This window comes from Spea bombifrons, chromosome 1 (genome assembly GCF_027358695.1).
Source record: "Spea bombifrons isolate aSpeBom1 chromosome 1, aSpeBom1.2.pri, whole genome shotgun sequence".
NCBI classification, from domain to species: Eukaryota; Metazoa; Chordata; class Amphibia; order Anura; family Pelobatidae; genus Spea; species Spea bombifrons.
In genome coordinates this window covers 108,432,411-108,455,324 of record NC_071087.1, presented here as the reverse complement: position 1 = coordinate 108,455,324, position 22,914 = coordinate 108,432,411, and the positions used below count along the sequence as shown (strand labels likewise).

The 22,914-nt window shown below is 41.5% G+C and overlaps 1 protein-coding gene across 2 annotated transcripts; it reads right to left on the bottom strand.

Annotated features, from left to right (window-relative positions):
- Positions 1–3,313: 3,313 nt before the first annotated feature.
- Positions 3,314–20,427, bottom strand: LOC128498118 (dehydrogenase/reductase SDR family member 4-like). 2 transcript variants are annotated; one of them, XM_053468421.1, is made up of 9 exons: positions 20,361–20,427; positions 15,438–15,596; positions 13,928–14,105; positions 13,252–13,353; positions 12,666–12,736; positions 11,233–11,284; positions 10,604–10,738; positions 10,410–10,465; positions 3,314–3,504 (listed from the first exon to the last, which is right to left on the bottom strand). In XM_053468421.1, exons 2-9 carry the CDS (start codon positions 15,578–15,580, stop codon positions 3,390–3,392), a joined length of 852 nt encoding a protein of 283 aa, XP_053324396.1. In that variant the 5' UTR covers positions 15,581–15,596; positions 20,361–20,427; the 3' UTR covers positions 3,314–3,389. The 2 variants fall into 2 exon arrangements, with proteins under 2 accessions (XP_053324396.1, XP_053324406.1); XM_053468431.1 differs by having other exon boundaries at positions 20,367–20,384.
- Positions 20,428–22,914: the final 2,487 nt, after the last annotated feature.

Sequence of the window (22,914 nt, the reverse complement as noted above, 5' to 3'; positions counted from 1 at the left end):
TGTATGAGTTGCTGAGGCTTGCTCAGAAATGGCTGAAACCTGAGATCAACTCTGCTACTAAAATAATGGAGATGGTGGTCATGGATCGCTTTCTCAGGAACTTGCCTACAGAACTGCGACAATGGGTCAGCCAAGGGGACCCGAGGGATCCAGAGGAGATGATGTGTCTGGTTGAGAGGTATTTGACCGTTAAGGAGCTACGTAGTACTTCTCCACAGCCAAAGTCCAGATCCCTTAACAACCGGACAAGCGTGAAAACCGGAAGCAAAGGACAAAACCCTGTACCCCGCATGGGACAATATGACTATGGTGGTAACAGGCACCCGAAATTCCCATTACGGCCACAAGAGCAGACTGAGGAACAGATAAGATGCTTCAAATGCCACGAGCTGGGACATTTTGCGCGTAATTGTCCAGAGGGCGAAGAGCCCATGCAGTGTGATGTAGGAGCCAGGGCCCTACACAAGACTGTGTTGACTTGTTCAAAAATGTGTGTGGTTACTAGTGCTGTTGATGCAACTCATTTAAGACCAGTGAGGGTGGAGGGGAAGAGTGTACAAGCATTGATTGATTCTGGGAGTGAAGTTACCTTGATAAAAAGTGCTCTGCTTCAGCCAGAGAAAGTAGATACCAGGCAGCTTCTTGATATTGTATGTATACATGGTGACACCCACTCATACCCCACGGCAGAGGTTGATATTGTCACGGATGTAGGAAAGGTCAAATGGCAGGTAGGGGTGGTACCCCTGTTGCCCTACGATGTAGTATTAGGGAGGGACTTCCCCCATTTCCGCAACATAACAGGAAAACCCTCAGTTCCTCAGGTAACGTGCTCTGAGGAAACCCATGAGGAAGAAGGAATGGATAATGTTTTTCCTTTCTCCAGTATTGATTGGGAGCCATGCAAGGAACAAGAGTCACCAGTAGTGTGCCTGGGTAATGAAGTAGAACCTCCCCATAATGAGGCCCCCTTAGCACAAGTAGAGTTTCAGGATCTGGGAGTCCACCCTGGAAAATTCCGAGCTGCCCAATGGGAGGATACAACCCTGACAGCAGCTAGAGAGAATGTGCAAGTAATGGAGGATACCACTGTAAACCCTGACAAGCACTTAAGTTCTCCTTATTTCAAAGTAAAACATAACCTGCTTTACCGGGTAGAGAAGAAAAGGGTTAGGGATCAAAATTTAAAAAAATATCTGGGTTATACAATAGGGCGGGGGCTCCTTAAACCACAACAGAGCAAGGTAGCAGCCATCTCCAATTGGCCACGTCCTGTAACAAAGAAACAAGTAAGGGCATTCTTGGGCTTAACTGGCTATTATCGCAGGTTCATCCCTGACTTTGCCACCATTACTGCCCCGTTGACTGAGCTCACAAAAGCTAAAGGCCCGGTTATGGTTAAGTGGACCCCAGAAGCAGAACATGCCTTTCAGGTCTTGAAAGAGGCATTGTGTTCTGACCCCGTATTGGTAGCTCCGGATTTTTCTAAACAATTCATTGTACAGACCGATGCGTCTGATGTTGGCCTGGGCGCGGTTCTTTCTCAAGCACATGATGGAGAGGAACATCCAGTCATGTATCTAAGTCGGAAGTTAAATCCTCATGAACAGAGGTACTCAGTGGTTGAGAAAGAATGCCTGGCTGTTAAGTGGGCACTAGAGTCCTTGAGGTATTATCTGTTGGGTCGAAGGTTTACACTGATTACTGACCATGCACCTTTAACCTGGATGAGGCAGAACAAGGAAAAGAATGCCAGGGTTACCAGGTGGTTCCTTAGTCTCCAGCCATTCCAGTTTACTATGGTTCACAGGGCTGGTACTGCCCAGGGTAATGTGGATAGCCTCTCCCGAGTTCACTGTTTGTGGTCCAAGGCCGCTCGCCCCGATGGGTCTGAGCTGGGGGGGAGGATATGTAACAAGGTGCGGGGTGTTGTTGTGGAAGGGGTATACATTCCTCCTCGATTTTGCAGGGTTTTCTATGACATATAGGGCAGACTGGTGCTCCGCCCCGCAGTTTACATGCACCTGGACTGACCCAGGATCCAGGCCAGGAGTTTAAGCTGACTCCAATGCACTGGTCAGCTGCAGGTAATTAGCTGCACTGGCTGCAATATAACCTGACCTGTTGGACAGAAGAGGGAGAGTTTGTTTGGAAGCAGCAGGGCTTGCTTTGCACAAGAGAGACCATCAAAAAGGTTGGTGGGATTACGTTTTGTTTAGTTTTAGACCCTGTGTAGTGAGGGAAGTTATATGTTAGTAAGCGCTCAGACGAGCTAGGCTTTTGTTTGTAGAGAATTTGTATGCAATGTAATCCTGTAAATATCTTCATACGTGGACTACAAATAAATTGTGGGTGATTACCTAATTGAGCTGTGGCGTTAATACCCTAGAGGACCGTGCTGTTTGGTACCCTGTGTGGGTGCAGGATCACAATGGTTACAGCCTAAATAGTACGAATAGTACTAAATATCTTATATATATCTTATTTGTATACCATAGGAATAGCCAGTTTAAAGGACAGTTTATTGCTCTAAACAGCCGTGCCAAACTTGTAAGCACTACCTTTGTCTCTGTTTCTTACTTCACTAAGAAATACTCATTCTTTGGGTCCTAAAAAATGTTAATATATATTTTTATGTATATTGAGTAGTTACTGTGGAGGGGAGGGAAATTAGTTAAATAGGGTTAGGGATAACGGTCAGATGACTATTGCCATCGATTGGCTGTTTGATGTAGCCAATCAGTGAAAAGAAAGCGCTCAAATTTAATTCCATGGGGATCTAAACAGGCTCCTGTCCTCAGCATCCGCTGAATCAATGCTAGACCTTACTGGCCGCAAGTATATCACACATCAGACACATCTCCTGCACAGAAAGTAGCTGTAGGAACTCCCCCATGCATTTCCAAGAGGGACACCACTGCTATCATGCACATTAAAGTGCGTAAGGGGTTCAAGCAATCTTGAATTAAATAATAATCATTTGAATAAAAAAAAAAACATGATTAAGATTAATATTTAATTACAAGGTAGTTGAATATACATAAGCAAGGTGTTGATATTCACAGAGACAAATCACTAAGGTTCCAAAAAAAAAAAAATACAACTAAGTAATTAAAAACAGGCAATGAGCGTTCACTCAGAAACCCTTGAGCACAGTACCTGAGTGTGTCTGCCTAACCCAAAAAGCACCCAGAGGGACGTAAGATAGTTGAATCCAAGATGACAAATATATTAATATGGGCTGTGTTTCAAAGGATAGGTGTTCTTCTCAACAGGAGAATATTGCTGTAAACGATAATTAACAGATGTGCTGTTTTATCTTTCATAAATGTATTTTATTTATAGTTTTAATAGTATGCAAAAGGGTATTTCTAATATCACAGTATCACTCATAGACGAGAGTGACTGCCTCCTGACACCACGATAGTTTCCCCGGTGATATATGATGCGTCGGGAGAGCAGAGGAACGAGACTGCTCCAGCACAATCTTCAGGCTCCCCAATCCTGTGAGACAAATAGTAATGTCAGTACACACTATTTTGTGTTAAAAGGCACATGTTTAAGATGTATCTTCTTCCTTTATCCACTATTAAGCAACATTGTTCATTGGATATTCAATTGTTACAGTGGCACTTACAGTACAATAGGACAAGGTGATTGGTTAAATGGGAAACAATATGACCAAGTTTATTTTTTATATGTGTTTGCTGCACGGAGAGGTTTGAATATACCGTATTTGCTCGATTATAGGATGACCCTGATTATAAGACGACCCCCCAAATCTGAATGTTAATTTAGGAAAAAAAGAAAAAGACTGAATATAAGACGACCCTATAGGAAAAAAGTTTTACCAGTAAATGTAAATTCATCTAAACTATTTTTTTTTTAATAAAAGCTATGATTGAGAAAAATATTTTGGTTTTATTTCCTTCTATTTTCCAACCTGCCCCCCAGTTATGCACATCTGCCCCAGAAATGCCTTATACTCCCTATATGCCACTGTGCCGCATTATATGCCTTTTAACCCTCTAAATGCCACTGTGCCCCATGATATGCCTTTTAACCCTATATGCCACTGTGCCCCATGATATGCCTTTTAACCCCCTATGTGCCACTCTGCCTCCAGAAATGCCTTATACCCCTATATGCCACTCTGGCATTTAGAGGGTTAAAAGGCATATTATGGGCAAGAGTGGCATATAGGTAGGTTTAAGGCATTCAGGAGGCAGAGTGGCGTATAGAGGGTTAAAAAGGCATTTCTGGAGGCAGAGTGACATTAAGGGGGTTAAAAGGCATTTCACAGAGCACTCTGCCTCCAGAAATGCCCCCCAGTCATGTAGCCGATCTTAGTCGTCTCATAGTCAGACCTATTTGAGGTCTGATTATAAGACGACCCCGATTATAAGGCATTTGCACTGAAAAAAACCTTGTCTTATAATCGAGCAAATGCGGTATTTACTCCAAACATGTCTGCTTTAAGCGCATGAGCCACAGATCTGCACAACACTATATTAAAGTACGTCTATTATCAAAATGACAGGGTATCACTTTGCATAGGAAAAACCTCCATCTATTATGTGTGTGTCAGTCAATGTACACTCACTGGCCACTTTATTATTAGGTACACCTTGCTAGTACCGGGTTGGACCCCCTTTTGCCTTCATTCTTCGTGGCATACTTTCTACAAGGTGCTGGAAACATTCCTCAGAGATTTTGGTCCATATGGACTTGCTAGCATCACGCAGTTGCTGCAGATTTGTCAGCTGTACATCCATGATGTGAATCTCCCGTTCCACCACATCCCAAAGGTGCTCTATTGGATTGAGATCTGGTGACTGTGGAGGCCATTGGAGTACAGTGAACTCATTGTCATGTTCAAGAAACCAGTTTGAGATGATGTGAGCTTTGTGACATGGTGCATTATCCTGCTGGAAGTAGCCATCAGAAGATGGGTACACTGTGGTCATAAAGGGATGGACATGGTCAGCAAAAATACTCAAGTAGGCTGTTGCATTTAAATGATGCTTAATTGGTACTAGGGGCCCCAAAGTGTGCCGAGAAAATGTCCCCCACCCAATTATACCACCACCAGTCTGAACCGTTGATACAAGGCAGGATGTTGTTTACACCAAAGTCTGACCCTACCATCTGAATGTTGCAGCTGGAATTGAGACTCATCAGACCCCTCAATTGTTCTTCCAGTCTTCCACTGTCCAATTTTGATGAGCCTGTGCGAATTGTAGCCTTAGTTTCCTGTTCTTAGCTGACAGGAGCGGCACCCGGTGTGGTCTTCTGCTGCTGTAGCCCATCTGCTTCAAGGTTCGACGTGTTGTGCATCCAGAGATGGTATTCTGCATAGCTTGGTTATAACGAGTTACTCTTGCCTTTCTGTCATCTCGAACCAGTCTGCTCATTCACCTCAACCATCCATCATCAACAAGGCATTTTCGTCTACACAACTGCCGCTCACTGGATGTTTTCTCTTTTTCAGACTATTCTCTGTCAACTCTAGAGATGACTGTGTGTGAAAACCAACCATGCCACGTTCAAAGTCACTTAAATCCATTTCCTTCCACAGTTTGAACTTCAGCAAGTTGTCTTGACCATGTCCACATGCCTAAATGCATTAAGTTGCTGCCATGTGATTGGCTGATTAGCTACTTGTGTTAACAAGCAATTGAACAGGAATACCTAATAAAGTGGCCAGTAAGTGTATAAGCTATAAAGGTTATAAAGCAAAGACATACAGTAAAACCTAGAAAATATGTCTTTTAGGTTGGCTCTTGCATCCACAATGCACCGTGCAAAGTCAGAATGTAAGGTGGCATTAAATATTCCCATGAAGATATCCTGCTATGTATATAGGAAAATATATAGAATTTGACAGCAGATAAGAAACATTTGGCCCATCTAGTCCCATTTTCCCTTAAATACTCAGACCATAATCAGTCCTTGGTGTAGTCTTAGATACAGGATAGCTTTATGCCTATCCCATGCATATTTTAAATTCCCCACTGTATTAACCTCTACAATTTCTGTTGGGAAGGTGTATTTTCATCTGCCGCCCTCTCAGTGAAGTAAACGTTCCTCACATCTAAGCCTCTAGTCTTAGATTATGGCCCGTTGTGTATAACAAAAGCCCTTGCAAGTATCCAAATGGACGGACCAAACCTCTAACAAAAGGAAGACTTTAAGCTGACTCAACCCCAGTTCGCACACCTACAAGCTTTGCGCCAAGCTGTACACGATGTAATTCATCACAGAATGTAATTCATCATGTATTTAGGCTGACTTGGCCTTTCTCACAGGGGAAATTAACCAGACTGAACTTAAGCAAGTTATCTAAGAATTTAACTGGCATTCGTGAATTCAATCTTCAGACTCAATGTGACCAATGAAAAATTGCAAAACAGATGAGCAAAAAGTCCATATGGCATACTTTCACAGTGTGGGTTGTATTTCCTTAGGGAAGGCCACTGTGGTCAATACAGACAATCATTTTCAGAGTGTCAGAGATCACATAATTGATCTCTAATGCCAGCATAGCCCAACTGGCCCTTTTAACTTGTTTAGGAGTACTTTACAGGGGGAAATGCATCCACAGGAATTGGTGGTCCATGTAAAGATGATGTTAGGTACCATGTGCATCTGCAATACATCTCTCATGTGCTCACGATACAATGCATTCACTGCATTCTGATAGAACCGCATTATAAGTACATGGTGCAAGTATTAATTGTGTCTTAACTGGTTGTTTCTTCAAAGCGACTGTGAAAATACCAATTACCACTATCAATTGCCTTCATCTTTACACAATTGGTCCCATTTCCTCAGCAACCACTGTGCTACTAATGACATATGTGTATGTCGTGCTTTTGTTTGCTAACAAGCCATACCATTTTAACAAGGTAGTATTTCCCAATTAAAATTTCATGGCAGTGCATTCATTAAACCATGAGAGTGGTTGTTATATTCCTTGGGATTAACAGTCGTGCTCATTTACACATCAAGGAAACGGTCCATTGGCTTTTTAGTGCTTGTTACCACTTTATGGACAGTTGTTAAAAAACTGTAATATGTTGGAAAACCCGGTCTTATCCCCAAATATTCTTCCATGGTACCCACAACACAAATTAGTAATCTTGCATGTCAGTATATTCTTTATGTATGACCATCTAATTTTGCAAACAAGTATGCCTGAGGCAAAGAAAAGGGGAGCAGCTTAGACCTAATGAAATGAAAAATGGAAACCTGATACACCACAGAATACTTTTTAGGTAATGTTTTATGATGGCCGAATCCCAGCAATGAGCAGTTAAGAACTGGAGATATAATATGCAGTAGGTCAACAACAGAGTCAGTGTCATCAGAAATAAATTTACTTTGACATTACGTGGCCTATTTCTTAGGAAAAAAATCAGATGCATGTACTGCAAAGATGGCATTATAACCCTTTGATATACTTCTATTTAATAATTTAGACATCTGCAAGTGAAATTGAAAAAAATTTGTACGCATGTTTACAGGCCCCCAGCTTGTCTCTACTTAAGCCACTTTCTGTAATAGGTTTACATGGTTGGGAGACTCCATGGTTGGGAGACTTCAGCTATACTAATGAATGTGATGACGTACAAAGAACAGAGCTTGGGTCAGACTTTTGTGTGTAGGTGCTTGCTTTAGTGCGGTTCAGCAAGTGGCCTCATCAACGGTATTAAACCTCTGCACAAGTCGCTTGTCTCTTTCAGTGCTTTATGGCAACTCTATTACTCTTAACCAGTAGCATTGCTACAGGGGGGCAATTGCCCCCCCCTAGGTTATACCTTGCCCCCCCTGCCGAATTTGGAACCACCCATCCCAGGCTGGCCCACCGGGACACCAGGAGATTTTCCGGTGGACTGGTCGGTCCAAGGCAGTAGCGTACCTAGCAGGAGGCGGGGCTGTCCGTCCAGGTGCTGCTCATCAAGGGGGTGCCACCACGCCGGCACCCCTCCAGAGACGGACTGTAATGTCCGTCTCTAGAGGAGCTGGCTCGGTTGGGGAGACCAAAGATTTCCCTCTAACCGGCTTAAAGACAATCAAGGGTGCGGGAGGTCTGTTAATGCAGACCTCCGATCCTGTTCCCTTGTGATGCGCGCGGCAACTGATGCTGTGCGTCAGGGTTTGATGTCATATCCCGGCGTACAACACTGAAGCCTACCGCACTCACTGCACTGGAGGACAGGACACAGAAGAAGAGCCAAGAAGAAGAATGAAGAGGAGGAGGGGCAGTGACAGAGGAATCCAGTGAGAGTGGATTAGTAAGTGTGTGAGAGTGATGGGTGTTATGCTGTAGTTTATTCTGAATGTTTGTGAATGAGTGTGTGTGTGATAGCATGGATGTGGTGGTGGTGGGGGTGTAGCATGACCTAGGGAGGCTGTAATCACATTCTTATCATGCCCAGGTTCAAGCATGTACTGGCTGCCTGGGCATGATAGGAGTGTGATTGCTGTTAGCAACTATATATCTATATCTATATATATAATATTGTTGATGATTTTTTTGTCCAATTTTGGTGTGTTACTTACTTTTAATAAAAGTGTGGTTAACAACAACAACATTAGACAGAAGAATTCAATAACAATATTAATATATAGATATATATATATATATATATTAACAGCAATCACACTCCTATCATGCCCAGGCAACCAGTACATGCTAGAACCTGGGCATGATAGGAGTGTGATTGCTGTCTTTAAGTTAATAACTTCTAGTTATTCAAACAAAGTCAAGTCGACGTTTCAGTCATTGCTGACTTTCATCAGCAATATACACAATATACACATATTAATAGTGTTATTGATTTTTTTTTGTTTAATTTTGGTGTGTTACTTACTTTTAATAAGTGTTTGTTTTGTTTTTAAAGCTTTTTAAAGGGTCATTTTCGGTTTCTGTCCAGAATTTTCATTTTGGTGCATCCCTACTGTATACTAAGCCATACTAAGGTGAAGTGGTAGGCCTACACCACATCAATGTTTGGCTTAGTATATAGTGATAGCGGTTATGCTGCATTATTGTCAATTTTTGGCGCAATGTATAGTGATAGGTGTTACCACCGTCAATGTGTGCCTCAGTACATAATGATAGGTGTTACGCTGTACCACCGTCAGTGCGTGCCTTAGTATATTATGATAGGTGTTATGCTGTACCACTGTCAATGTTTGCCTCAGTATATGATAACAGTTATGCTGTACCACCCTCAATGTTTGCCTCAGTATATAATGATAACAGTTATGCTGTACCACCGTCAATGTTTGCCTCAGTATATAATGATAACAGTTATGCTGTACCACCGTCAATGTTTGCCTCAGTATATAATGATAACAGTTATGCTGTACCACCATCAACGTTTGCCTCAGTATATAGTGATAGGTGTTATGGTGTACCCCTGTCAATGTTTGCCTAACGATAGAAGCTTTGCAGTTTTAAAGTGTGTGTGTGGGGTGCCACATACAGGATCCGCCCCAGGTGCCAAATACTCTAGGTACGCTCCTGGTCCAAGGGCCGGCACAGCGAGTTTTAAAGTGGCCGCAAGACTGCCTCCGCAGTTTAATTATTTTAAAGCAGCCAGCGTGCCTATTCCATGCCACAGCTCTATGTCCCTCCCCTTTTAAGAAGATATATATATATATATATATATATATATATATACACACACACACACACACACATACATATACATATATCTACAGCGTTTATATGTTTTTTTCAGTGGTATGATTTAATGGTGGACTGTTTTGACTGTGATATCTAATGTGCCCCCCTATATATTGTTTCTAGAGTCGCCACTGCTCTTAACGTGTGATTAAAAGGTGTAGCTGGTCAGGAGAATTTGACATTTTGCATGACTAGACTTTAACTCACCTGAAACATGAATGATTCTAGTAGGCATTCTTTATTTGCTGTAAGGTTGATTTGATGGAGCACAGAACTTAATAAGCATACCCCATAGTGTGACTGCATGCCAGGAGCCAAACAGCAGGGCAAGTAAACTAAATAAGATATATTTATGACTGAAATATTATTTAGCTGTGAGAAGAAATCTTCACTGAGAGGGTGGTAGATAAATGGAACTGTGTCGCACCAAAAGGTGAGAAAATTTAAAGATGCATGGGTTAGACATAAATCTTTCCTGAATCTAAGATGAAAGCAATGACTGACTGAAGTCCTTAATCAGAGACTATAGGCAGACTATCGTCCGTCAAATTATGTTTATTTGGGATTGCTCAGACACAGGAACGTATACAAAAAAGACATGTGCAGAGAAGCAAATATTGAACAATTTCTCAAAGGTTTATGTTTACTTGATCCCATTATTGTTAAGATTTACAGAAGAGTGTAAACAAAAAAAAGCCCATGTGTGACTTACCTGCTGATACCTAGTGTGCTCATCAGGTGGGTAACAACTGCTTCATTCTTCCAAAGCTGCATGGAGAGCAGAGTCATAAACCATTCTGGAGGATGGTACACTATTTAACAATCAACCCATTCCACCTTGCATTTGCATTACAACCATGAATTCACATTTGTACTTGGATGATTAAAATTTCTTTTAAGACTCACGGCTGAGCTGAATTTGGTCTTGATCAGTCCAGGTGCAAGGCAGTTAACTCGGATGTTCATAGGAGTTAATTCTGGTGCCAGAGCCTTGGTAAGGCCAAGGAGTGCCGTCTTACTGACACTGTATGGCCCTAGAGACTAAAGGGACAAAGTTTAAAATTTTGTGTTAAAAACACAGTGTGCTATAGGTGCATGAAATGGCTGTGTGTATATATTAGAGGCGTAGGAAAGGAAGGAATAGCCCAGTCTGTATGTGGAAGGAAAGTTGAAGTGGGATATCAAAGAAGCTGTGAAAACAGAACAGATGTCCAAAGACGGATATAAACTGCAGGAGAGTGTCTGCGGGTTAAAGAATAACACGGTACCAATGGTTCAGCTCCATATAGCTATGTTAGCATTAAATAGAAAGTGCCAAGATTGAGGGATCTTAGTGTAATCAAGGGCTAAGCCAAACATGACCATATAGTGTGACAGAATTCCCAATATTTATACTTAAGATTGGTGTTTCTAAATAGCATCTGCAGTATGTGAGCGATTCCTATTTGTCGTTGTATGCACATACTGGGCATTTTAGCACCCCCCCGAAACCTGTAGTATATGCATGGAGCACAAGAGAACAGCATAGTCCTCACCGGAAATGGAGTGAAACCAGCCACAGACGAGACGATCACAATGCTTCCGCCCCTGGAAAAGAAAGAAAGTTACTACTAGTAGAGAAAAAATAATGTGTCAACTTCTGATAGACACCATTTGTAGGTGTAAATTTACAGATGGTTAATGACACTTTAATTCCATTTTGTATGCATATGGATGTTGTGTCAGGTGCTATGAGGTTCTATTGAAGCCATCTGGGATGACAGATCTTCAGATGATCAGGTACTTGCATACACTTTTGCTTGATGACGAGATCTACAAGAACTTCTGGCTCTCCATTGTCTAATTAGGGGCCTGATGGGACCATGTCTTGTACTGATGGAGGTGAACTTTGGTTTCATGTATCCTTTAACTTTAAAGTACTTCTGAAAAGTACTGGCAGGTATAGAAACAGTATACCAATATTATCTGGTAGAGTCCAGATATAATCAAAATACCTAAATGAGCCTTACAGCTATTTATACGAATAGCTGGGCTAATTAAGTCGGCATTTAATTAATAAGCCCCAAATTCAGGAGGGTTTCAAATAACCCAGTAACAGTATCTTTACAAACAACACCTGAATTAGCGTGAATTCAGAGCGATATATCGGGAGGGGCCAGAAAGTAAATGGCGCACATGATTTATAATGTCACACCTAATGACCGTGTCCCCCGTCAAACAGAAAATAGTTATTACATTTCAAGCTAAATCAATTGCTTGAATTCTTGAGGTCATATGGTGCTTTTTGGAACTGTAACACCACTGCTGTTCTCTAACTAAATGTTGCTTAGTTTAACTTATAGTGTCTTTTTCTCTCTGTGAAATTGGGAACCCCGGCATCCTGGAGCTGTGAATAGAAATTAATAAAAGTGTCCCTGAACTCTGAGCACATAGCTTAGTCTAGGTAGCTGATTACAATGAGGAGTACCCACCGCAAGACAGGGCAAAGGGCAAAACTCAAACTTTGATTAGAATATGTTTATTATTGGCTATGCAATAACTCTGCTTGGACACGTTAGTCCACAGCTGCAATCACTAGAAGGGGATACATACATAATTAAAAGACGCTGAGCTGCGACAATTTTCAGCGCCTGAGGCTTTTTATTCTGTGGATCTGTACATGTTATAATGATCCGAAGACTCAAGTGAACAGGAAAAACATCAGATGGGACAGAAGGGTGGCTTATATACACACAAAGCATTTCCCTGAGGCTCAATAAAACATTTAAAAACAAATCTGACACTCATGTTTGCCTAAACACTGGTGATATTTAACCGATATCACAAATGTATCAATTTATTTGGAGCTGTGCATCTGCCTCCATATCACAACTTCCATTGAAACATTTATTACTTATATCTCTTATATCCCATATAATTTGCCATTCTTTTCAGCCATGTGTCACCCACAATTTACCAAATTTCTTACCCCCTTTCCTGCATTTTCGGCACCACGAGCTTCACCAACAGAAAGGCTGCTTTAACATTCACATCCAGAATCTGTGGGAAACGCACAATTGTTTTCTAGTTTTTCATTTTCTGTTGCTGCAGGTATTGCTTCAGGAACCCGTTCACCTACAGTACTTATATTAAATGGTAATGCTCACTAACTTGGAAGGTGGCAGTCTAAGAGTCTCTGTATGGAAAGGTTGGGAATGCAAGACACATCATCAACAGCTTACCACTGATACTATAATAAAACACCTGCTACCATAATTACAATGGATTCATCTGTTATTAATCAACATGTGAAAGTAGTATCAACCCCTTTACAGATTGGGGCTAGGAAAACACGGACACTAGATGCCTTAAAAAGAGCACTAACGGGCCAAAACTAGAGCCCCAGGCTTCAGATGGTGTGCTTATTGGAAGCCGTCTCACTTTACATGAGGTTGGGCATAGCTAACAGGTCGGTGTGCGGCTGTATGGATGATTGGGCAAATAAAAAAATACCAATTGACAGTGTCTCTGGATGTTGATCTGATAATTTGTGTTGGAATCCGGAAAAATCTCACCTTGTCCCACACTTCCTCATTAGAGTCCAACATGTTCCCTGCGAAGGGATTTACTGCAGCATTAGAAACCAGGATGTCGATCCCTCCAAACCTCTGCACAGCCTGAAACAACAAATAGACACCTTGACACACACGTGTACTGATTTCCTTCACACCTCGCAATGCTGACTATCCATCCCTGGCTACCTCACTACTAGTTTCATGTATTGGACAACAAAGTTTTGCTCTAGTGCCTACATTTCTCTGACTGTCCTCGCACATCGTTACACCTTGTAATCACTTTTTGGAGTTTATTCACTAATAGAAGAGTTACGGGAGAGGTGTGTTCAGCTTCATTATACATTATAAAGGTCAAACCTCACTGAGCTGCTGACGCAGGAAAAGCTTGGCTGGCCCACTATAATGCACAGGTTAATTCAAAACTTCTTCAAAATCTCCTTACACTTCGGATTATGTGGGTCCAACTCAGACTGTCTTGCAGCAGAAACTTGCCAGTGTTGGCCTTTCATAATGAATAGTGAAATGAAAACTCTCATGCCAACTCTTCTTTCAGTAAATAAACACCAATCTGTATTCATGTGTATCACCTTTTCAGTCCAGCATGTCAAACTTCCACCATCCTTTCTATTGTTTTTCATATCTCCACCTATGCCCCCAATGAAAGTGAGGTTCTCACCGTTTCTATCAGCCTCTCTCTGTCCTCCCCCTTGCCGACATGGCATACAGTTCCCTCTACGTCCAGACCTTCTTCCTTTAGTTCCTGCACAGCTCTATCCACATTTTGCTGCTTCCGGCTGCTCAGCATCACACGGGCCCCGTCCTGAGCAAGTTTACGGACTATTGCCAAACCAATCCTGGCCAAAAGAGAGAGTCAACGACTGACCAAACAGAGTTATAGGATGCGGGGATAGGAAGTCAGGCAAGAACAACATCTAGCAATATTTGTTCAAGATACCACATATTAGAGCCCTGCGCGGACCTGTTTTCTTAATCCCCCTCCCGCTGAACTTCTGACCATTATCGCCTGCTGCCGCAATGTGTGTGTTCAATCCCGCCCGCTCCCGCAACATGTGTCCACTCCAGCCTGCTCCCGCAACATATGTGTCCACTCCAGCCTGCTCCCGCAACATATGTGTCCACTCCCGCCCGCTCCCGCAACATATGTGTCCACTCCCGCAACATATGTGTCCACTCCCGCCCGCTCCCGCAACATATGTGTCCACTCCTGCCCGCTCCCGCAACATATGTGTCCACTCCAGCCCGCTCCCGCAACATATGTGTCCGCTCCCGCAACATATGTGTCCACTCCCGCCCACTCGCGCAACATATAAGTCCATGCCCGCGGGACCCGCATCCTGATGCAGTCCTCTACCACATTACTCAGTGTTTGTTGTGGTTTTGTCAAATACATTAAATCCTAAACCTCTATCCAGATTTTGTCCCCACAGACAAATTCTGACAGCCTCTTGTCCAGAACTTGTTTTCATTACAAGGAATTCACGTAAAAAATATTATTTTTGAGTATCACAGTGTTGTAGATCGTAATCTAGTGTAACAATTATGTGATTTGTTTCATTTTGTTCTGTTGCCTGGAGGCTGCCGGTGTTGGGAGCTGTGATATATGTTGGGTGATTTTTCCAGCTCAAATGACACATTGAGTTGTTTATGGCACAGCTAAAGAAGTCTTGCTTGTCCAATAAAATTTTCTTTTTTTCTCTTTATTAGTGTGGCAATGAGTGGTTTAGACAGAGCTATTCTACTGTTTATAACAGGCAATTTCATAAGGAATCTGGGTGTTTGTTTAGTAGATTGAGCAGGTAACAGATATTGAGTGAAAACTGCATCTCTTCCAAAAAAATTATAAAAAAAAAATTAGCACAATATTTTTGTATCTAATAGTGTAATAATAACAAATTCTGGAGGGAGTCCAGCCATAATTTCATTTACTACAGATGATCTATTTTGAAGATGAAAGAAGCCAGGTTATTGATGTCTGTACACAAGACCCACACAATTCATTAGGGTTACCTCCAACGATATTGATCATTCTAAATAAAAAAAAAACATTATTATGGACAGTCTCAAGTACTGCCTTGTATGGTACAGCAAAAATAAACCTGTATAATGGGCCTGTTTATAGGGAATTATAAACACAAAAACAAACATTGAAAACCCATGACTTTTACCCTTCTGTTGATGCGGTTACCAGTGCCACTTTCCCTTGCAATTTCTTGAGGTTCTGCGTTGCCCCTGAGCTCTGCATTCTGCAGGACCGTGTAACTGGGGACGACAGAGAAAGCAAGCTCCGCAGCGAGGGTAATCGAAGCATGAGGGAGTACTGTGACCTGTGAACACGGTAAGAAGAGAAAAGGGAGGCACATGTGCGGTCAAAGTGCATAGTAAACATCAGCACACATTAATCACAGATGTTATCACAGAGGATACGTATAATGTACTCTTAATTGTAATTTGACCTCTAAATTTGTATGATATGTAGAGAAAGGCTGACATGTGTCACATGTAAACTTAAAGACACATTTTGACTTTTCTGTATTCATTTGCTGGATTTGATACATTTAGAACTAAATGCATCACTGAAAATGTCTGTTTAATCCTTAAACAAGCAACTCTATTAGTCTCCGGCAGGGAGCTCCTCTGGCATCAACCAATGAAGGGCAGCTGATTTCTTCATTTCCAGCATCCTCTGTGAAATATGCAACCAAGTCTATCTGCTTTAGTCAATTTAAACTCAATATGAACAAAAGATTTACCCCACACTCACATGGCACAAATAGACCAGCCCTTTGCGAGCAATTTTGGACTGCCTGGGGAGCATTAACAGATTGTGGTGACTCAGTGAGTGGCACTTGGGGCAGACCACCCTCACACGTATGCCACAGGACACTAGAGCATTATATCCTGGCACTAGTCTGGGTCTTGTAACTGAGAGATATATGATCTCCAAAACTGGATCATAGCTCCTAAGAAAGATTTTGGGACTAAAGTGTGCTTAAGCCTTAGAGTCTCCATTCGGAGCTATAAAGTTGAGACTTGGGGCTTTAACTTCAGTAGCTCCCCGCTAGTGAGGCCTCTGACATGCCTATGTCTCTTTTCTAAACTTGACATTTTCAAATTGTATTTTCTGAAGCCTGGGTGTGACTTGGGGCTGTTTAGCAGCCCACCAGTTTAAAATACACCCACCAAAGTACATATATTGGAGAGATGACAACCCCGAATATTTTACAAAGATTATTGTACACTTATCATGCAACTATATGGTCACCAATCTCTTGGAAAGGGAATCAGAACATTAATTGTCATGATTGAGAAAACTTTTCTAGGCAATGTTAAATAAAAAAAAACCAATTGATTTCACAATTATGTGGGATTGTGTTTTTATAGAATAGGATATAAATCTCTGTCACAGCAACCCACAGTGCTCTGAAAAGGAGGATTTTGCGTGGATTTCCACTAACGATGTTGCTGCATTTTCCCAGGGAAGAGATGAATTTATATATATAGTTTTCAGGTTGAAATATTGGACATTATTCTGAAGAATTTGGAGAACATTAACTGATTTATGAGCTAATAAACTTTATTTCACAAACTTCTATGGGCACAAAGTCTTACAAAACATAGGAAATTGCATGAGAGTTGCCATTTTAACTCAGTTCACTGTGCATCAGGGGAGGGCTGGGACCTCCAGGTGTGGGGGGAGGTAAAGTAAAGTTGCCCCGGTGGCACCTTGCCCACCCTGGTAATTCACATATGTACTGGCACACATATTGAAACATGCACACACTATGTAGTAGCTCCGTAACCTATAAAAATCCCAGATATCAAACATACAGCTTGAAAAATTGTCTGAATCATTGGTACGGACTCTGCAGAACAGAACGGCTCAGCATACTTTTCCGTCCTATCTAAGGTCTGTCTCATTTTACACTTAATACAGTCAGTTCACCCACCTCTAATATGTTTTAACCTTTTACTACACATATGCTGTTTTTTTCTCAGGATTATTAATTTATTAAGGAACACTCACCAACGTCAGAGAGACTGTCCACTGACATCAGTGGGAAGTGATGGCCGCATCCTCCAAGGGTAGGCTCTGGGTAGCCGGAGCCCACAAGTTCCCAAGTATGACTATAATTGATGATTAACCCCTTTAATCCCCTATAGACCTACCTGTACGTCCTAAAATGCATTTAGCAAAGCCCTTTAGGGCGTACAGGTACATCCTGGCTTTCTTGCAGCGGCAGGGACACAGCCTGGACTCCCCCGTGTCAGCAGAAGCCAGCATCGCCCTTTCCTAACGGCTACTGGCGCGAGCACCGGAAAGCTGTTACATTTTGACGGAGGACATCAGAGGACAATATATCTTATTGCTCTTCCTACGCCACAATGACAGACGTGGGGGATCGCAGGGAAAAAAAATCACCAAAATAATACAATAAATAAAAAAAAACAATAAAGTGAGCTAAGTTATGTCATTGTGACACTACTGGCATAAGTAAGATGTTCGAGGTCCCTGAGAGGACCTCTAACCATACTACACTGATAAGAGTGCAAAAAATAAATTAAAAAAAGATAATAAAAAAGAAAAAAACCCTTACATCCCATTGCCCTAACACAGCATCTTAAAGGCATAACCCCCTGCCCTATACGGTACTATATGTAAGGGATGATATGGCCATCTAGAAGATAAAACCTAAGCATGTCGGGTATTTCCGTAATCGGGAGATGCAGCTTAACAATTTCGGCCAGGTTTCACATAACCTGTTCAAAAAAATCTAAGCAACACAGAAGTGTTGGTGAAGAAAAGAGCAGGAAATTATTGCTACAGACAACTTTGGCAGTGACTGATGGGCAAATGGCTGCATGAAAAATGTCCAAATGCCCCTGATGAGATACTCTGGGTTGTCTGCTTAACAGAAATATACTTTTGTGGGTATTTTTGGTTTATTTGTTTAGAGTTGTAATCCCATCATACCTAATGTAAAAATTCCACGGCATTGTAAATAATAATGTACGCCTCATAGTACATTCCCTATAAGTGCTAGGAAAGTATGGAAATTCTATATAAATTACCACGTGGGGCCTAAAAACCGGGTGCGTGGATTTTTTTAATCGGAAATAATCATCTGCAGGGGACCTGCTGCTTACCTCTGTGTTGCTCAGCAGCATAACTTGTTCCGTCAAGGCGACACAGGAACCCAGTGGAGTCACGTGAATGTACATCACATGACTCTGCTCTGTTCCTTTTCGAGCAACGCAGAGGGAAAAAGCGGCCCCCATGGAAGTCTGCGAGCAGCACCAGAAGATCTGCAGTTCAGGTAAAGTGGGGGAGTAAATGAATGAATATATTTGTGTGTGTGTGATAGCATGAATGCGTGTGTAGGGGGCACAGGGAGGCTGAAAGTGATGTGCATGTACTGGCTGTCTGAGCATGATAGGAGTGTGATTGCTAACAATTGCTAGCAGCTATCAATCACACTCATATCATGCCCAGGCAGCCAGCACAATAACTTTATGTATATATATAAATATATTTTTTTTTCAAATTTCGTGCCCCACAACTCAGGTGCGTCTTATACATGGGGAAACACGGTATGTATTTCTGAAATCAGGACACCTAAATTGATACATTGGGGGGGGCTTTTCCATCACTTTACCTAATTTTGTGAGGATTCAGAGGGGAAAATACATTTTAAAAAAAAAATTCTTTCTAATTTTCACTAGTTTTTACTAAATTTCTCATCCTAAATTTTCAGCAAATTATCTAATTATGGCATCAAAAGAAAGCCATCTCTCCTTGAAAAAACAATATATAGTTTACATGGGTACACTATTCGCAGGAAAGGGGAATAATTGCTGAACCGACATACCGCAAAAATGATAAAATCTCTCCAGGACTTGAGGCACCAAAACCCCTGGGACTGAAGGGGCTAAATATTTTGTTTATTATTATTTGTTTTATATATATATATATATATATAAATGTTTAAATAAATATAGCAAAGTCTTGTAACGTGACGCTAAACCTGCGATGCTTAGGTTTCTCCGCATCTTTCTCTGATTGGGCCAAATATGTCAGCGATGGCTTTAAAATTAACATTAATCAAAAACTTTAATTATAAGAAGCTCTAATTTTCTAAAATTACATCACATCTCTGTCTTTGACCGCTGTAAGCTTATTGATTAAATAAATACAGGCTCCAGTGTGACTGGCACTTCCATACATTGTTCATGCGGATCTGTAACTTTTGCTACATTTTGCTGTTAATAGACACTAAATAATGATATAAACAGCATGCGCAGGTAAAGTTGAGCAATACGTCGGTACTAGTAGAAACCCACCTGAGCGTACCATCGGAGCGCACCGTTTAAGTGCCAGTGCCCTGGGTTTGTAGGATTATTTCTCTCCATTACTTTTCACATCGGTTTAAAACTTCCTCCATTTAGTATCAGAGTAAGTTTTGTGCTCTTTTCTTGTTTAAACAGTTCTAGACTTTGCACATATGTTTTCAGGAAGGTGCATATTAACCATTTTTATATGCTAAATCAGCCCAATCTACCGGACAAGATATTTACTCCCTATTTTACCACCTGCAGTAAACAATAGTATGGCTCGATCTTAATCCCCCAGTCACCGGGGTCTATTCACTAAACAGAGAATTGACTGAACGGTTGCGTTTCAGCTCCTTGACTTTATTATATATTGGGAAAAGCCAACCCCAGTGATCTTCTGCTGCGGGAAGAGCTTAACAGGCCCTGTACAATGTATAGTCCAATCAGTGAAGGTTCACGAAAGCCTTTACACACTGATTTATGCATTATACTGGGCCAGAACTTCTAAGCCTCCTAGTAATGGCCCTTCATAATGAAGAGTGAACCTACAACAACTGTCCCTTCAGTTCAGGACAGGGGGCTCATTCTTATGCTAGCCCAGAAGCTCTGAGGGTGACATTTCCCTTTTGGTACATTGAATAATTCAAGGGCTGGGTGTACCTACGAAAAAGTATTTTGCTATTCTTTCCCCATAACCCCTAAACAGGTATAACGCAGTGTATTTCACATCCATTACACTCGCACATCAACTGACTTACGCAAACCTGCCAGACAACACAGAAAGTCACGGCGCCCACTTCCTAACTGCTGCACCGCCCCTCCCCCTCTCTCCGTCCTGTCCCGGGATAGATAGTCTCTGCCATATGCTGAAGCGACACAAAAATCTCGCCCCCCCTGCTGTTCATGTACGGGCATTACACCAGGAGGAAAAAAGCAAGGGTGCTAAGAGCAGGGTGAGATTGTGTGTGGGATATGTGGGAGACAATCGGACAACAGCTAAACAGCATTAATATACAATGAAGGTAACTCTCATATCCCTAGGAGCCCTAAACAAAAAAGACTAAGAGGGACAGTGGGTTGAGTGTGACCATGGGATGAGTGTGATTATGTTTATGAGTATGTTTGTTTAAAAACACTTGATGGTGGATCCTTGTCACACTTATATAGATTTAAATATTCGTGACCAACACATGTAACGCGCAGCCCCGCAGTATGTATGATGTATAGCTGAGTAACTGATTCTCTTCTGCGAGAGAATGCTGCTGTCAGCATTTTTCCAGGTTTCCTAATGCCAAACATTAGTTATATATTAATTATTATTCACTACAATTGTAGCATTCAGTGCATTCATTATTATTATTATTATTAGTTATTGCTTTAAAAAGCACCATTATATTCCACAGGCATCTCATATTTCTAAAAGACCAACGGAAAAATAGTTGTTTTTTAAACAGCTACCTATTTATATATTTTATATATTTTTTTTTATTCTCATTTTTTGGAGAAAGAAGAGTTGTATTTTTTTTTTTTTTTTTTTAGATGCAGCCTATATTACACCCACCTCTAATATGTTTTAACTTTTACCACACGTATGCTGTTTTTTTCTCAGGATTATGAATTTATTACATACAAATGAACAGTATACATTAAATCGCTCTCTGGTCCAAGTAAAGTATCTGAGTGTTTTCTTCTTCTGTTGTTTTCTTCCTTCTCTAATCGAATTTGGCCAGACCTTTCACTTTCCAAACATTCCTCCAAACCAAGAGTATTTGTGGGAATTTTCTTTAGGTTTTTCTGTGGCTGGCTGTCTTCCATTTGTGGTCTTCTTTAAGAAAAAATTTGCCAGCCTCTCCAACACATTCTGTCGTCTGCTCACCTTTGGGGTTGGAGTAGGTGAGCTGTTATGATCTGCTTCAGAGGAGGAGATGGTGTTATCAGATCTAGTTTGTTCGTTAGCTTCAGCAACGTTCTCTGGAATGATTGTGTTAGAGATGGCTTCTCCTGTGTCCTCTTCACTTTCCTCTGGTGGAGGAACAGCATTGGTGTAAATGGTGTTATCAGATCTAGTTTGTTTGTTAGCTTCAGCAACGTACTCTGGAATGATTGTGTTAGAGACGACTTCTCCTGTGTTCTCTTCGCTTTCCTCTGGTGGAGGAACAGCATTGGTGTGAATGGTGTTATCAGATGGTGTTTCCTCGTTAGCTTCAGCAACGTTCTCTGGAATGGTCATGTTAGAGACGGCTTCTCCTGTGTCCTCTTCACTTTCCTCTGGTGGAGGAACAGCATTGGTGTAAATGGTGTCATCAAATCTAGTTTGTACGTTAGCTTCAGCAACATACTCTGGAATCTTGTTAGAGACGGCTTCTCCTGTGTCCTCTTCACTTTCCTCTGGTGGAGGAACAGCATTGGTGTAAATGGTGTTATCAGATCTAGGTTCCTCGTTAGCTTCAGCAACGTTCTCTGGAATGATCATGTTAGAGACAGCTTCTCCTGTTTCCTCTTCACTTTCCTCTGGTGGAGGAACAGCATTGGTGTGAATGGTGTTATCAGATGGTGTTTCCTCATAAGCTTCAACAACGTTCTCTGGAATGATCATGTTAGAGACGGCTTCTCCTGTGTCCTCTTCACTTTCCTCTGGTGGAGGAACAGCATTGGTGTAAATGGTGTCATCAGATCTAGTTTGTACGTTAGCTTCAGCAACGTACTCTGGAATGATTATATTAGAGACGGCATCTCCTGTGTCCTCTTCACTTTCCTCTGGTGGAGGAACAGCATCAGAGTAAACACGACCAGGGACAAATTCTTCTATATTCTCCTCCAACTCTTGAATTGAAGATTGTCTGTGATCTCTCTCGATGTTTCTCACATCATTAATTGTAAAGTTTATCACATTATCTCCAATAAAGCAACTCACTATTACAGACTGCCATTCATAGCAGCAAAATCCATCATCAATTCTGTCAACGAAACCCAAAGCGCTATATGGTACAGGACCGGTAAAATCAATTAGTGTCCAGTAAGACATATTTCCGAAGAATATATCAACAAAATTCACAAAATGGAATATAAAGTTATCCAAGACAGTGGCAGCTCCTCTCAACTAACTGGCAGAGGAACAAATGCTCAGTGCCCTGCACTCACTAAACTTGTGCTACACATGATGTCATAAAGACTGAGCACAGAACACTGCAACAGCATCACAGCCTGTGTCTGAAAACTGACAAATTATTAAAATGCAACTGACACTGACCTTAAAAAAAAACAGTATGAAACTATAAACATACCTGGGAACTCTTCGGGTTTGGCCCGGAG